General features: G+C 39.3%; 1 protein-coding gene across 1 annotated transcript in view; it reads left to right on the forward strand.

The window, feature by feature from the left end:
- PSME4 (proteasome activator subunit 4) overlaps positions 1-15,860 on the forward strand; it is a 44,815-nt gene that overhangs the window by 22,230 nt on the left and 6,725 nt on the right. The window contains exons 17-43 of the mRNA XM_036380226.2: positions 406-473; positions 1,716-1,931; positions 3,071-3,228; positions 3,839-3,934; positions 4,512-4,567; positions 5,106-5,162; positions 5,353-5,408; positions 5,491-5,589; positions 5,676-5,738; positions 5,894-5,989; positions 6,345-6,476; positions 7,010-7,219; positions 7,352-7,488; positions 7,719-7,772; positions 8,279-8,408; positions 9,043-9,124; positions 9,424-9,577; positions 10,130-10,199; positions 10,633-10,758; positions 11,096-11,248; positions 11,658-11,762; positions 12,236-12,327; positions 12,707-12,838; positions 13,440-13,648; positions 13,775-13,860; positions 14,595-14,723; positions 15,286-15,441. Of these exons, the coding sequence (XP_036236119.1) occupies positions 406-473; positions 1,716-1,931; positions 3,071-3,228; positions 3,839-3,934; positions 4,512-4,567; positions 5,106-5,162; positions 5,353-5,408; positions 5,491-5,589; positions 5,676-5,738; positions 5,894-5,989; positions 6,345-6,476; positions 7,010-7,219; positions 7,352-7,488; positions 7,719-7,772; positions 8,279-8,408; positions 9,043-9,124; positions 9,424-9,577; positions 10,130-10,199; positions 10,633-10,758; positions 11,096-11,248; positions 11,658-11,762; positions 12,236-12,327; positions 12,707-12,838; positions 13,440-13,648; positions 13,775-13,860; positions 14,595-14,723; positions 15,286-15,441 (3,122 nt within the window). The remainder of the gene's footprint in view (positions 1-405; positions 474-1,715; positions 1,932-3,070; positions 3,229-3,838; positions 3,935-4,511; positions 4,568-5,105; positions 5,163-5,352; positions 5,409-5,490; positions 5,590-5,675; positions 5,739-5,893; positions 5,990-6,344; positions 6,477-7,009; positions 7,220-7,351; positions 7,489-7,718; positions 7,773-8,278; positions 8,409-9,042; positions 9,125-9,423; positions 9,578-10,129; positions 10,200-10,632; positions 10,759-11,095; positions 11,249-11,657; positions 11,763-12,235; positions 12,328-12,706; positions 12,839-13,439; positions 13,649-13,774; positions 13,861-14,594; positions 14,724-15,285; positions 15,442-15,860) is intronic.

A 15,860-nucleotide genomic window follows, 5' to 3' on the forward strand; every position in this document is an offset into this window, starting at 1 on the left:
CCTAACATTTCCTGTGTTACTGGCTTGCTTTTGGGTTGGTTTTGGTTAAGCATAAAAGAATATCTAAAACTTTAGATGTTTTTCACAAGTTCATCTCAGCAACGGACAAATCCATTGTTCTCTCTAAAAAACCTAAAGTAACAATTGCCTAATTTCAAGGCCAAAATCTGTCTGGCTACAAGACCATGATTCCTTTAAAATGTGGCAGTTTGAAATGTCTGCAGACATTCCTCAATTTCAGGATGGTATATCAGCTAAAGTGACTTTCAGCTGGACATGGGTGCAGCGTGAGTTGGAGGGTTGGGAGTCAGGTTTTGGGATGGAAGAATCTGGATTCTGATGCAGCTTGTTTGGAAAACCTGGCTGCAGTGTGGTGACAGCAGTGCTTATCCCTTGTTCCTCTAGATGATGATGTGTTACATGATGAAGAACTAGATAAGGAGCTGCTCTGGAATCTTCAGCTTTTATCAGAGGTATTCCCAAAAATGTTCTTCCTGTGCCTGTGTGTCACTGCATCCTGCTTAATCCTGCCCCTAAAAGGAGAAAAAATATAAACTTATATTAAAACAATGTAAATGTTATGTGAATGGTACTGGAGAGCTTCTGGTTTTTACCTAATTTTGAATGCAACATGAGTGGCTGTTGTTTGAAGCAAATAAACACAGTGTTGCATGTGGGATGAAATTAAAGCAATTATTGAGGGGGAGTGAAAGAACAGGGATCAATGCAGGGAGAAACATAAGAAGCTTTTTGGTAAATAGAAATATTTTAAAGTTAATTTAAGAAAATACAGAAGTATTGCTAGAAAATTCAGGATGGGGTCAAGCAGATGGCATTACTGAAACTTTTCTAGCAGCCATGGAAGCATCAATTCAGTGGGAGCTGGAGAATGGAGCCTGGCCTGTAGGAGCACCGGGGGGTAGGATGGTCAGGATGAATGGAGATGAGAGATCTCTGAAGCCAGGTTGGGGAACTTGGGGTTTATTGCAGAGGGCCTGGGTGCAGGGGCCTTTGGGAACTTGGGGTTTATTGCAGAGGGCCTGGGTGCAGGGGCCTTTGGGAACTTGGGGTTTATTGCCAAGGCCTGGGTGCAGGGCCCTGCTGGGAGCTGCCAGCCACAGCTTGGAGCAGGCCCAAGAGAAGAGAGGGGTACAGAGAATGAGAGGGTAAGAGCATAAGAGGGGTAAGAGAGTAAAAGGGTAAGGGAGTAAAAAAGGTAAGAGCGCAAGGTTCCTATTACAGTACAATAAATCTTCTTCTGTGTTGAATATTCTGATTCTCATTAACCAATCTAGTACAATATACAAATCCTATAGCATTTACATACAGCCTGTAAGAATCATTACATTACCATACTGTGTTACATTTTAAACCCTAAAAACTCCTCTTTGGACCCCTTCTGCTGAGCTAGTTGGGTCTGCTCTGACCCTTGGGCCTGTCTGCAAGCAGAGGGAATTGTTTCATCAAAAGGGGATTACCTTCAGCCAGCCACACCATTGTTTTCCTGTTGTTCAGTAACTGAGGGATCTCAAAGCTTGCTTTCATTGCAATCTCGCTTATAGTTTCCATATTCTCAGTCTTTTGCCAGACAATCATATTTATAAGGCTTTCCTGTTTCATCTTCCCCTCCACTGGCCCAACTGGGCTGAGCAGGGTGACCCTGTCCAGCCCTGCAGGAGCAGCCTGATGTTTGCAATGTCTCTCTGTGCCCCCAGATCACTCGAGTGGATGGCAAGAAGCTGCTACTGTACAGGGAGCAGTTTGGGAAGATACTGCAGCGCACCCTACACTTAACCTGTAAGCAGGGTTACATTCTGTCTTGTAACCTACTGCACCATCTTCTTCGTTCTGCTACACTTATCTACCCCACAGAGTACTGCAGTGTGCCAGGTGGCTTTGACAAGCCTCTTTCTGAATACTTTCCTATCAAGGCAAGGATTTTCATTTATTTAGGATTAGAGGATTTGACTTTTTGTTGGTTTGTTTTATTTTAAAAGCGGTCGTACGCTCTATGGTTTTATTTGGAGATTTCTGGATGATGGTAGCACCAATGGGAAGTGATGCTTTGGGCTTTGAAATAGAGAGCAAATGACAATTGATTTAAAGTATATTGGTAGCAAAAAATGAATACTGACTGTTGTTTGAGTAGTTTTATAGTTTTGAGTAGTTTATATGACTTCCTGGTGGTTTGTGATGTGTGTTTTTTACCATGATTGCATGATTACAGTAAGTTAATACACAGCAAGGAGATGTGGTGTTTTACAGGTCAGCAGAATGACAAATAATGATTCTACCATGAGCTTGAGATAAAATGAAAGCACAAGTGGCAATATTAAAAGTTACTGAAACTTTCAGAAGTCATGTGCTGCTCTGCTGTTAAGACTTTGAGGTCAATTTATCAATATTCCAGCTTAAAGACAGCAATTTTCAACTGGCTTGTTTCAATATACAACTGCATTTTGCTGAAAAGTGTTTTTACATAATTCCCAATTGCAAATAATCTCTTGTTACTGAAAGCTAGTCCAGTTTTGTAACTGATGGGGACATCCATTTGGGCCACTTAATCATTTAAAAACAAGCAAAAATGTCCCAAATGCCAAGCACCAAAAAACTCCAACAAAACAAACAAGTCAACAAACCCCCAAAAAACTGACAATCAAACAGTCATTTTAAATTCTTCCTCTGAAACTGAAAAAGTTCACAATGACTTTGCTGTTCTCTATGGGAGTATGAAAAGTCTGAGTTGTACTTAAGAATGTGTCTGACTTTATATCCAGTCAAAGGAATAATTAAGTTATATTTCAATTAGACCAGTGCAGTCCTTCTCCTTTTAGTGCTTTCAGAGATGTGTTATTTTCTAGCTATGTGTCAGCATACATAGGATTGGGATTGCTGTTTTATTTTATGGTAATGGTGTTTTTCCTAGACTTGTCAGGATAACTACTTTACTTTATAGCAGCAGTCAGTTCCCATGTGTTTGGGGGTTTTTTAATAATATTAAATGCTGGGTTTTTTTTAAAAACACAATTCAAATAGCTTGATTAATAAGAAGCATCTTTATTTGCTGCAGGACTGGGGTAAGCCAGGTGACCTGTGGAACTTGGACATCCAGTGGCACGTTCCTTCATCTGAGGAAATAAACTTTGCTTTTTATTTGCTGGATACATTCCTGCAGCCTGAGCTCACCAGGCTGGAGCTCTATGCACTTGGAGAGCTGGAGATGTCCAGGTAGGATGAAGAAAGGTGCATGTAGCCATTCCTAATAGTTCTTGCCAGTCACACAGGCAGTACAAAAACTGAGAGGAAAATACTATAATGTTGCACTTTGATGTTATTTTAAGATTTCCAAAGCTCCTACTTCAGCTGAGATAGCATCAAGATTTCCTTCAAGTAACACAGGAAAGAAGGTGTTCACATTTTGCATTTTAATTTATCTTCACACTGTAAAATATTCACTCCTTACGTATTCCCTCATCCTTCCCATGGACTGAAGGAATTGTCTTGGCCTTGGGGTAAGGAGTTATTTCATAGGTTTTGGCTGAGATTTAAATAAAATTCTTCAAAGCAGTTTTCACATTAGTTTATCTTACCTGCACAGTTTTGAAATCTAAAATTGCCCATGTTTTCCAGAAAATGAAGTTAAATATTGGGGTTTGTAAACAAATTAGATTGCCTCAGAAAAGCCCAGCTTGATTTCTGCAGTGCTTCCTTCTGTGTTTAGAACTGATGAAACTAAAGAAAAACCTTCCATAAAACTTCACCAAAAATACGTGGTTTGTCATTTGTGTATTTTCAAGCAATTAACAGATAAGTAACCAGGTTTTCCTCTTTGTTTAAGAGATGATGTGCAGCAGTGTCTTGCCATTGTGCACAACTGCCTGATTGGCTCTGGGAACATTCTGCCTCCTCTCAAAGGAGAAAAGGTGGCTCATCTGTAAGTAACATTTATTTTGTATCCCAAACAATCTCAGTGATTGTGCTCCTTCAGGCTGGGTTTTAGTGCTTTCTTACTGCTGTTGTCACACAACTGCTGCTAGAAGCTTGCTTTTAGGGAACACTCATAGTAAATGCCAAGATACAGAAAATTCACTTGTCAGGAAAGGATTCCAACTCTCCTGTCCTTCCCTACAACAGGGAGCCATATGTGTTTCTGTGAGTGTGTTCACAGGTTTGATAGACCAAATTCTGCCTGTTTAATAGAACTGATGAGGTTCTGTTAACTGGGAAGTCAAAATTCTGGCTTCAAGGTGTCTTTATGGTGTCCCTGCCTCTGACAAAGTCTGACCCAAAGGGTCAGACCATTAAATGGTTAATTTAATTAAATTAATCCATTAAATTAACCATGAAATGGTTAATTTATAAATGTGTGAACTAAGACGCACTATTACTAAATCCAGAAGTCTATGTGCTACAGCTATGAAATTTAACTTAAAATTAATTAAATGCCAGTGAAATGCACATACCTCATTATTTGTGTCATGTGTAGTAATACTTAATTCATTTTCATGCAGGGTCCCAAGTCTGGTGTCTTTAGAAGAGACAAAGCTGTACACCGGTGTTGAATATGGTGAGTAGATCCCTGTCTGTTCAGGTAGGCTCTAACTGTTGCATTTTTTGGTTTGGTTTTGGGGTTTTTTTGGGTTTTTTGTTTTGGTTTTGGGTTGCGTTGTTTTTGGTTTTTCTTTGTAAAAACAATGGGTTCTTTTGGAGACCATAATTTTGATTCTTCTCTTCATAGAAATGGGTTTTTATGACCCACCATCAGAGTTCTGTGTACACACAGTTTTGTTTTCAGCAGTGATACACGAGATACAGATCTGGCTGGGGAGGGGAGCTCTGCATGTTCCTCAGTTCCCATAGGCTAAATGAACTGCCTGAACTTCAGAAATTAAACTGACTGTCAAGGCAGATAAAGAAGGTTGTGTAGCTATAAACCCAAGCAGCTGAGGTGATAAACTGATGAAAGCCGTGCCCTTAGATGTAACAAATGGTTGTTTTTATAATACTTCATACTGCTAGTTCTGAATAGTCTGCTCTGGCTTTCCACAATAAATTGCTTTTTATGCTGTTGTATGATTAACAGAAAATGTTTTGTTTTCTTTTAGATTTATCCAGGGAGAATTACAGAGAAACAATTGCAAGGGTTACAAGGAAATTGCTGCGTAAGTTTGACCACTCCTGTAATTAAAACCAACTCTGTCATACTTCAGTATGATTTTATAGATGAGGAAATTGTAGTTGTTTACTTTGCCTGTAAATTGTGAAAGTTAAGCTTTGCAGAAACAAAATCATTGCTAATTTTTAAAGCTCTTTTCCTTGTCTGATTATACATTTCATTTCTCCCAATTGTAGGTTACATTCTTGATAATTCAGAAGATGATACCAAGTCGTTGTTTTTAATAATAAAGGTATGTTTTACATTTGTAAAACTTAAGGCCACATGGTTTGTTTTGGAAAACAATCACTCTTATCCTCTCTTTCTTTCCACAGATTATCAGTGATGTTTTGCAGTTCCAAGGGTCTCACAAGCATGAGTTTGATTCACGATGGAAAAGCTTCAATCTAGTGAAAAAATCAATGGAGAACAGGGTCAGTGACTTGGCTTTGTGAAGCTTTGATTCCTGGTTTGCAGATCTGATACTGAAATCTAACCCAAAGGATGCCTTTTTTTACAGCTTCAAGGAAAGAAACAGCACATCAGAGCCTTGCTGATCGACAGGGTTATGCTGCAGCATGAGGTAATTCTTCCCTTTCAATCCCCACTAATTTGCTTGAAAAGCTGCATTGCATAGTTAGCTAAATGTCATCATAACAGTATTCCTGCACTGGTGTTTTTATATGTGTGAAATGTAAAAAACAATCTGTCCTTTCTTTGTGCTTCCCATGGATTCAGCTGAGAACTCTGACGATGGAAGGCTGTGAATACAAAACTTCCCACCAGGAGATGATCAGGGACCTTCTGTGTTTGTCCACGAGTTCTTATGGGCAGGTGAGGAGCAGCCCCTTTTAAACTGAGTAAACTGAACCCCTTTTAAATTTATGGAGTATTTTGTTGGTCTCTTCAAGTGATTCTACATCCTAAATCTGTTGTTCTGGCTGTTTGCTTTTCAAATGTGCTTAAAAACACCTCCTTTCTGGCAACATAGAGAATCTTCTGTAACTTTGTAGCTGTTCTCATGTAAATGCCAGAAACAAGAAGTAGGATTTTATAAACAGGGTGGGGTGTTTACAACCTTCCACAAATAATTTTGTTTCTGTGCACAAATACATGATAAAAACTTTATGCATAAATAGCTGAAATGGATGAGGATGTTACTTTTATCTAGTAAATTTTTTTGTTTCAGGTCAGAAGTAAAGCTCAGCAAGCATTCTTCACAGCTCTGGGAACCTACAATTTCTGTTGCAGAGATATCATTCCCTTAGTTCTGGAATTCCTGCGTCCTGATCGGCAAGATGTCACTCAGAAGCAATTTAAAGTACTGCCTCATTAACTTGGTTTTGTGGCTGTCTTTTGGAAGTGTTTAGATGAGAATTTTTAATGGGGAAAGTGGGATTTGCTTGTTTATCAGCATGACTGCTATTTTCATGGCTAATAGGCATGACTGGTGGAAGGAATTATTTGCATTAGATCTATTTTCAAGAGAAATATTGTGTTAAAATATGTTCCCTGTGTGCTCAGGTATTACCAAAATGTGAGTTAGCACCTATTTTTAAGTTATGGAATGGAAATTGAGAAGCTGTAGTCAAGGTGAAGCAGTTGTGAATCATCTTCTCTAACATAATTGAGAAATCAGGCAGCCAATCTGTGGATAAATTAATTGGCAGGGCTTCCAATCTCATTAAATGAAGAGGATTCTGTCAAATTACTGAAGATTTTGCACTGTGAGGCTGAATGTTTATGGACATTTTCATGATTTGGTAGCTGAATTTTTATTCTGTGTGGGTGCATGTGTTGATCTCACAGATGAGCTGAGTTTAACCTTCCCAAACCCCATCCTCCATCCCACAGGGTGCCTTATATTGTCTGCTTGGGAACCACAGCGGGGTCTGCTTGGCCAATCTGCACGACTGGGATTGTATAGCACAGACATGGCCAGCAATTGTCTCTTCTGGGCTTAGCAAAGCCATGTCCTTGGAAAAACCATCCATTGTCAGACTCTTTGATGACCTGGCAGAGAAAATCCATCGGCAGTATGAAACCATTGGGCTGGATTTTGCAGTGAGTGATCAATTCCTTGGTGTTCAGGCTTGTCTGTATGGACAAGGAAATTCTGTACTCTGCTGATTCCAAAGCAGAGACATTAAAAAGTTGTAAGTTCAAATCCTAAATATTTGCACTGTCCATCAACAGGTTCCAGAGAAGTGCATGGAGGTGGCTGTTCTGCTGCAGAAGTCAGGACAGCCAAATTCAGAGTTCCCAGCTCTGGGATCAGAGGAAATTCAGTTGGGGATTCAGCGACAGAAGGAGAAGAATGCTGAGGCTCTGAGGTGAGTTCAGCTTCCTTGAACTGCACATTAAATGTCATCATCCAAAGTGGTTAAACTGAAAAATGCAGCCCAACAATCCTTGGACATTCTGGATCTTTTCTCTACACTTCTATCTGCTCTTTGCCTCTTCCCTTTTTACCTTCACACACCTTTTGTTGAGGAACTTTTCCTCTAGTTTTCAATGGATGTCTCAGTACCATGTGGCTGGTAACTCCCTCTTTTTCTCTCAGGAACTATGAAAATTTGGTCAACATGCTGCTGGACTGTGTGGAACAGAGAAATCTGTAAGTCCCTCTTTTTTGTGCATGAAAGCATTTTTTTGGGGTGGATTGGAGGGGGTTGCATGGATCAGTATCCAGGAGGACAGTTACCCTGGTCTTGGACTTACTTGCACTGGGAGCTTGATTTGTTAATATAAAGCATCATCACATCTTGGAGTTCAGCTTTTTTCTTAATTAGTCTGGCCTGTTACTGAGGTTTTTAATATTTTTTTAATTTAAAAAGCTCTGATTCTGTCTGTAATACTGTCATCAGAATAGATTCTAATTGTTCCCATAGTATTTGTGTTAAAAAACTTGTAAAATAATATCCCTATAGGTATTTTATATTTTTCCACCTGTGTGTTCCTAGAACACTGGAGGTTTCCCAAAATGAGTTAAGCTCATTGATTACAGCAGTACCATTAATTTATGTATTTCCATAATCTTAACACATGTAATCACTTCTGAGTAAAAGCAGTACATAAACTTTGTTATTTACACTCTGTTTTGACTATTTGGGGTTTTTTCAGGCCCTGGAAGTTTGAACACATAAGCATTGGCTTCCTGTCCCTGCTCCTGAGGGATGACAGGATCCTGCCCCCCCGTGCCATCAAATTCTTCGTGCAGTGTCTCAACCATGACGCCATCGTGGTTCGGAAGGTGAGCCCAGGAGAAGGATTTCCTCTGGGTCTGCAGCTCTTTGGGCTTTACATCAAGTGCTCATGGGGTTTTGCTGGGATAAAACACAAAAACTGAGGTGGAACTCCCTCCCCCCCCACCTTCCAGCCACGCACGTGTGTACAAAACTCCCAGTCCAAGAAATGGCAATCTTGGCAGTGCTGTAGTGTGACATGTGTAAATCTGTAAACTGTGAAGATGTGGGATGGGCTGAGTTCTTGTTTATTTCAGAGTTCTTTTGCAGAATTTCTTTTGCAGATGGCTGCTTTTCCCACCTGCAGTTTGTTATTTGAAGGGAGCCATCAATGTGTTTCGTTTGTTCTGTTGCTGCCTCAGTGAGGCTCAAAACAAACCTTCTTTTCCCCCAAAAAATTATTAAAACAATATTAAATTCAAATTATTAAAACAAAATTATTAGTGAGAGTTTTCTGGCCTGTAAAGTAATTCATGTCCTGTATCCCCTGAAAGAACCAGGGTTATTTCCTTAGTATTATCCGGGATTATTTCTTTATTTCCTTCCAGCATTCAGTGTTTTTTTTAGGGATGATGACCCACATCCTTCTGAGGGAAATGTATGGAATGAATACATTAATGCCCATTTTTTACTTTTCTTTAGGTGGCCATCTCAGCTGTGGCTGGGATTCTTAAGCAGCTTAAGAGACCACACAAGAAAGTGCCCATCTGCCCCTACGAAATAAGTACGTTTTATTTAATATAAGACATATCTTACATTTATCCTAAAATGTTTTTCAAAGCTTTTCTGGTTAAATTAAACATAGAATCAGGATCTTTTCTTTTCTCCCTGGTTGTTAATGTTCTAAGAAAATAAGTAAATATGATACAGAAGTAGTATAATTGGCAATTTTTCAGTTTGTGGCTTTTTTTTGCCTTTGGGGTTATTTCCTCTCCGAAAACCTTGTGAGAACCATTTGTATGTCTCCTTTTAAATTTTGATGTATTTTTATGCATGTTAATTTTGATTTTCCTCTTGGATCAGGTGGGACCCTGAAGCCTTCCAGCATCCAAGCTGGTGACAGAGCTGACAACCAGTGGCTGCACTACAACAGCCAGAGCCTACCAAAGAGCAAGGAAGCCTGGGAGTCCTGCTGCTTTGTGGAGAAAACACACTGGGGATATTACACCTGGCCCCAGTGAGTACCATTAGCATTGAGGTGGAGCTGGGAGAGTCAGCAGGAAAAATTCTGTGGGAAATAAAATCCTGGTTTATTATGATGTTTAGTTTTCCTTATAGATATGTATTTAACTTGATTGAACAACAACAACAAAAAAATACAGTTTTTTCCTCTGTGCTCCTTGCTTGTTGTACCATTTCTGGGTGGGTTTTGTGTTGGTTGGTTTGGGGCTTTTTGTTTATTGTTTCTTTTCTACCCATTTCTCTCTATATGGGCTATAGGCATAAATTCCACATGGCTGTTAAACTGCTGCTGTTAAAATGAAATACTCATATTGGGAATTAGATATATGTGGAGTATTCTATCCCTAATAATTCTGGATTGCTTGTATAGCAAAACCTTCAATAACAAACTATTCTGTTGTAGATTTTCTTCTTTAAATTTCAGTCTTTTGGAGTTGTGGATAAGTTCTATTTAATATTGAGAACATACACTAGCACATGTTGTTGCTTTCTATTTTTATTTTTTATTTTAGCTTTTTATTATTTATCTTTTGTTTTTAATATTCAGAACTATGACAGTTTATGCTCCAGCTGAGCAGCAACCAAAGCTTGGGCGAAGGAGAGATGAGCTGACAGAGGTAAAAGTTGAAAGTTTGTGGGTTTGTTTTAATAGTACTTCTCCTTTCTTCTCTTAAGATTAATGTGGAGACCCCCACAAGATGCTTTTAATTGTATTTTTCTAATTCTTATTGTGTCAGCATACCGGAAGGAGTGGTTATTTTAATGTGTTGCTGCTTTTCTCTCAGGGATCATGGAATAATTGTATTAATGAGCACTTTCTTGTTCCCTTTCAAATCACGATCAGACTTGAGAACAAGGTCATTAATGACAGTGGGAAGGAATGATTTTTAGGGGTTGTGGTAATTCCCTATAAAATGAAAGGGGAAATGGATAAGCAAGACATTTCTTTCCTTGAGAATGCAAATGAAACATGGGACTTGTAAAGACTGGGGTATCACTGTGACAAGCAAACACCTCAAAGCTAATCCTTTTTTTTTCTTCCTATTACAGGAGGAACAAATTATATATGATCACTTTTCTGATCCCAAGTTTGTTGAGCAGTTAATAAAATTTTTGTCTTTAGAAGACAGAAAGGGAAAGGACAAATTTAATCCTCGCAGATTTTGCCTCTTCAAGGTAAGGAGAGTTCAATCACTAAATTGCTCTCATTTTGTAGACAATTCCCAGAGCATGGAAAAGCCAAAGACTTCTGGGCTCATACTGTTGCAAAACATTGATTTTTAAAGCTGCTCTGGGTAGTTCTATTAATCCTCTCTTCTGATTAACTACTTAGGGAAACATATTTAGAGTACTGTAGTGGTCTGAAGGACACTGGTGTATAATGCTCTTAAAAAAAGCAAAGTAATTTCACTTTCTGCACACTCAAACTCAAATGTTTGACAATTCTATGATGTTCTTGGGAAGACAGTGTTTTAGATAGATGCTGAAGACCTTTTCCCCTCTTGTTTTCCAGGGCCTTTTCAGAAACTTTGATGATGCCTTTTTGCCAGTTCTTCAGCCCCACTTGGAGCAACTGGTCGCAGACTCCCACGAAAGCACCCAGAGATGTCTGGCTGAAATCATAGCTGGCCTCATAAGAGGTTCTAAACACTGGACCTTTGAGAAGGTGCTGAGCAGTATTTTTGAGTCATTTTTGGAAGTTAAAGAGTAATTTTAATAATTAGTTCAATTAGAAGTTGAGGTCTTGATTGCCAAACTCAGAGCACAATTCATTGCTTGGTTTGCTGCCTCTTCTTGCCGGGTGTTGGGAAAATGCTCCACTATTAAAAGTAGGAACAGTTTGATGTTAAGGAGATGGCAAAGCTGATGTGGTTTGTAATTTCCAATAGGAATTAGTGATTATGTCTTCCTTGGACTGCTAAATACTTATTTAATCCAGGCCTAGCTGTCTATGCCAAGAAATAATCCTAGGAGAATCAGTACAAAAATAAAGAAGACATTTTAATATCTGGGCTGGGTAAAATCTTGTAAAAGTAAAATAGTAAAATCTTGTCTCTTGTGTTTTTGCTGGGCAGGTGGAAAAACTTTGGAACCTTCTGTGTCCATTGCTTCGAACAGCTTTATCCAACATCACAGTGGAAACATACAATGACTGGGGCACCTGCATTGCCACCTCCTGTGTAAGTATCCCATTTATTGTCTTCTAAAGCTAGATCCACTGTGGATTAACATTCCTGCAGTGAACTGGGAGCTGTGGTGCTGGGCAGCAGGGTCAGTGATAGGTCACAAATATCTTGGGCCAATAATTATTTCACATCACTCAGCAGAACTCATTGTAGCTTGTCAGCCAGAACCCTAATTAGCAAAATTCAGGCATAGTTATTCAGATATCTCAAAAATGAAACCAAAATTCCTTCTATTCTGATTGTATTTACCAATTAATTACAACTGTGTATAGTTTTATTGGGTTTTTCTTCTATTGAGGTTCATTGTGAAAGCATCCTAAATATTGCCCTTATTTAATAAATAAATCCAGGGAATGCAAAAAAAAAAACTCTTTCAAAACTTTCCTTGTTTATAACTTATTTTATACATTATTTACATGTTCAACCCCCCTCATTTACTTACATCTCTGTTCCCTGTTCTTTTCCAGGAGAGCAGAGATCCTAGGAAACTGCACTGGTTGTTTGAATTGCTGTTGGAATCTCCACTGAGTGGTGAAGGAGGATCATTTGTAGATGCCTGGTAGAATGAATTTGAACTGTTTTATTGTGCTGAATAGAGTAGGAAATACAGCCTGGATAAGCTGTGTTGGGAGGATGCTGTGCCAGCTGCCTTGCAGGGGAGGAAAACAAAGGCAATGCTTTCCAATCAGCTTTCCCCACACAATGGCAGATTCTTCATGATAATGTTTTTAATATAATTCAGTTAAGAGGATGGCATGGTTTGGGGGTGGCAGAGCAGCAGTTCTGTTGTTTCACTGGGCAATTTTTACCCATCTTTGCTCACTGGAGGACACTCTGGTGCACTGACACCCTTGTGCACATTCCCAAACAAAGCCTGGAGGGGACTGGGGAAGGAGGAATGTTCTGTAGGACTAAAAATGAGCTGCTCTCATTCCCAGCCGCCTTTATGTGCTGCAAGGGGGCCTTGCCCAGCAGGAGTGGAGAGTGCCAGAGCTGCTGCACAGGCTGCTCAAGTACCTGGAGCCCAAACTCACCCAGGTCTACAAGAACGTCCGAGAGAGAATAGGAAGGTTAGTGTTGTCTGCTGCAGTTCTTGGTGGGTTTTAAATCTTCATTTTATTTGGGTAGTTAGGTAGCTAAGTAATTAACCTGAAAAGCATTAATGCTGCTGTAACAAAAATCAGATATATAATTTAAGAGACTTGCTTCAGAAATTCCAGATGACGTCTCTGTATTTGTCTTTTCATAGAATGTTCATCTTTTCATTTGTCTATTTTGAATGTTTTGGATTGGCAGGGACTTTAAATCCCATCCAGTCCCACCCCTTGCCATGGGCAGGGACAGTTTCCACTATCCCAGGTTGTTCCAAGCCCTGTCCAACCTGCCTTGGACACTTCCAGGGATCCAGGGGCAGCCACAGCTTCTCTGGGCAAGCTGTGCCAGGACCTCACTAATTTCTTGTCTATGTTTATGTTTGACATCTCTAAAGCTCTTAGAAGAGACATTTGGTTGTAAATAACTTTGAATTGAAGATGAGAGGAAATTTTCTCTAAGTATTAACCTCAAAGGTCACCCAATTGATCTTGGATCATTTGGAGTTCGCAGGTCAGTGTTCTCTGGACAAGAGTCGTGCTCACTGTGTGTTCCTGCTGGCTTTGTTTGTTTTTTTAGTGTGTTGACCTACATATTCATGATAGATGTTTCCTTGCCAAACACTGCTGCAACTAAATCTCCTCGTGTCCATGAATTTACTACCCGGATACTTGAAAACCTCAAACCCCTCATGGAAGCAGATGAAGAAATCCAGAATCATGTTATGGAAGAGAATGGAGTCGGCGAACAAGACGAGCGAACTCAGGGCATTAAACTCTTGAAAACCAGTGAGTTGAGGAGCTCAAGGAATGGGAGGGTGTTTTAGCACACGATGATTGAGGTCTGAAAATTGTGTAGGAGAGTTGTTAATATTTTTCTTCTTAATCAGTGATAGTTTCTCTTCATTCAAACAGTTCTGAAGTGGTTGATGGCAAGTGCAGGACGTTCTTTCTCTACGGCCGTCACAGAGCAACTCCAGCTGTTACCTTTGTTTTTCAAGGTACATCCTTTAATTTCTCCTTTATTGGTTATATGTTTGATCAAAGAAGGATTGTATAAATAAACTTAAGTTATTTTATTTCTAATATATTTATAATATTCCCAGGCCAAGTTACATGTGGCATTGAATAACCTGCTCTAGTGGAAGATGCCCCTGCCCATGGCAGGGGGGTGAGACTGGGTCACCCTTCCAACCCAAGCCATTCCATGATTCTCTAAGGGACCTTAAGTTATTTTCTTTTGTTTCCTGACTACACAATTCTTTCTAAGCAGCTCCTGTCATTCCTCTGATTCTTATATTCTTTGAATCTGTGTCATCCAGTCTTACCTCTCTGAAATAATCCATACTTGCGTGCCCCAAGTGCACAAACATCAATAAATTACCCCACAGTAATCTATGTGTCCATAAAATAAAGGTCTATTGAAGTGAAAGTGACCTTTGTAAAGCTTTGTCTCAGTTTTGGACCTGGGTCTAAAATATGAACTTAATTGGGTTTGATACCCAGAGAATAGCAGTGGGGAACCAGCATCTCACCAGGATATCTTGATCATTTGCTGAGAATATTTAATGTCATATTGATTGTTTTTCCCAGCTAACCTAATCTTTCAGCATTATATTGAATGTATTTTTCCTAGACAACTGCCCTTTCATGAGATTACCCTTGTTTTGAGGATTTTGCTGTCACCAGTGCTTATTTACTAACAGGGCTTTATTCCCTCCCTGCTCTGATTTAGATTGCACCTGTGGAGAACGACAACAGCTACGATGAGCTCAAAAGAGATGCTAAGATGTGTTTGTCCTTGATGTCTCAGGGTTTGCTGTATCCTCAGCAAGTGCCTTTGGTACTTCAGGTGCTAAAACAAGTGAGTGTGGTCTAAACAGCTTAAAGTTTCTTCTCATCCCATGCATCCTCTGCTTTTTATTTATGAGTATACAGTATGATTCTAAGCAAATCAAATACTGATTTAGATCTGAAAGATTTTATTTAAAGTGTTTTAAAACACTTAGTAAGTGTATCTTGTTTAACACTTAAGCCACTTACTTTGATAACAAATGGTAGAGCGTTTTGATATATTGACATTTGGTTTAGTAGTGGATCACTTTAAGTCTCCTCGTGAACATAACAGTTCAAAATCCAGTTTCAGAATGAGTCTTCAGCTAAAGAACTGCCCTTGAATCTGATTTTTTTAGGGCTTTACAATATATTTCTGTTGAACAATCTGCTTTGGAAGTGAAGCCTGTGAAAATTATTCCCTAAATAATAACTGCTTACTTTGGAGATAAAAGGTCAATAAAACAAAATTACCTGAATAAAGGAAGTTCTTTGCAACTGCCCCCAGCAGCTTTTTTCTTATTGTTCACTTTGCATCAGGGGCCTGCTTTCTTTGACATTTTTGCCTTCTCACTCTGATTTATTCACTGCAGACAGCAAAAAGCAATTCTTGGCATGCCCGATACACCATCCTAACCTACCTCCAGACCATGGTGTTCTACAATCTCTTCATCTTCCTCAACAACAGCGAGGCAGTCAATGACATCAGGTGGCTGGTGATAAAACTCCTGGAAGATGAGCAGCTCGAGGCAAGTGATCCCTTCTCTGCACTGCTTTCACACCACTGTTTCTTGCCTTTGTCAAAGTTTTATGGAAAAGCTGAACATGGAAATTAATTTAGGAGGTACTTCTAGCTCAGGCATTCTTCCTGCTTTGAAAATGAGCTTTATAGGATTTGTTTCTTTCATATTCATTCCAGCAAAACAGTTGATAATAAAATATTCCATTAGTGATTTTTTAAAAGTTCACTGCTTTCACTTTTTCACAGACTGGTGCATTGCTTAGAGCTTGGTTTCAGTGCATGAAATAGCGACAATATTAATTCCACTATAAATGTGTGTTGGTAGAAAATTCAACATCCAAGGTCTAATCCCTTCCTGTGTGAAAAGTGTGTAAAACCACCATTTATTACTCTGTAGGTCTGCCTCACATATAATCATATCATATT

Source organism: Molothrus ater, chromosome 3, assembly GCF_012460135.2.
Source record: "Molothrus ater isolate BHLD 08-10-18 breed brown headed cowbird chromosome 3, BPBGC_Mater_1.1, whole genome shotgun sequence".
In the NCBI taxonomy this organism is placed as follows: domain Eukaryota; kingdom Metazoa; phylum Chordata; class Aves; order Passeriformes; family Icteridae; genus Molothrus; species Molothrus ater.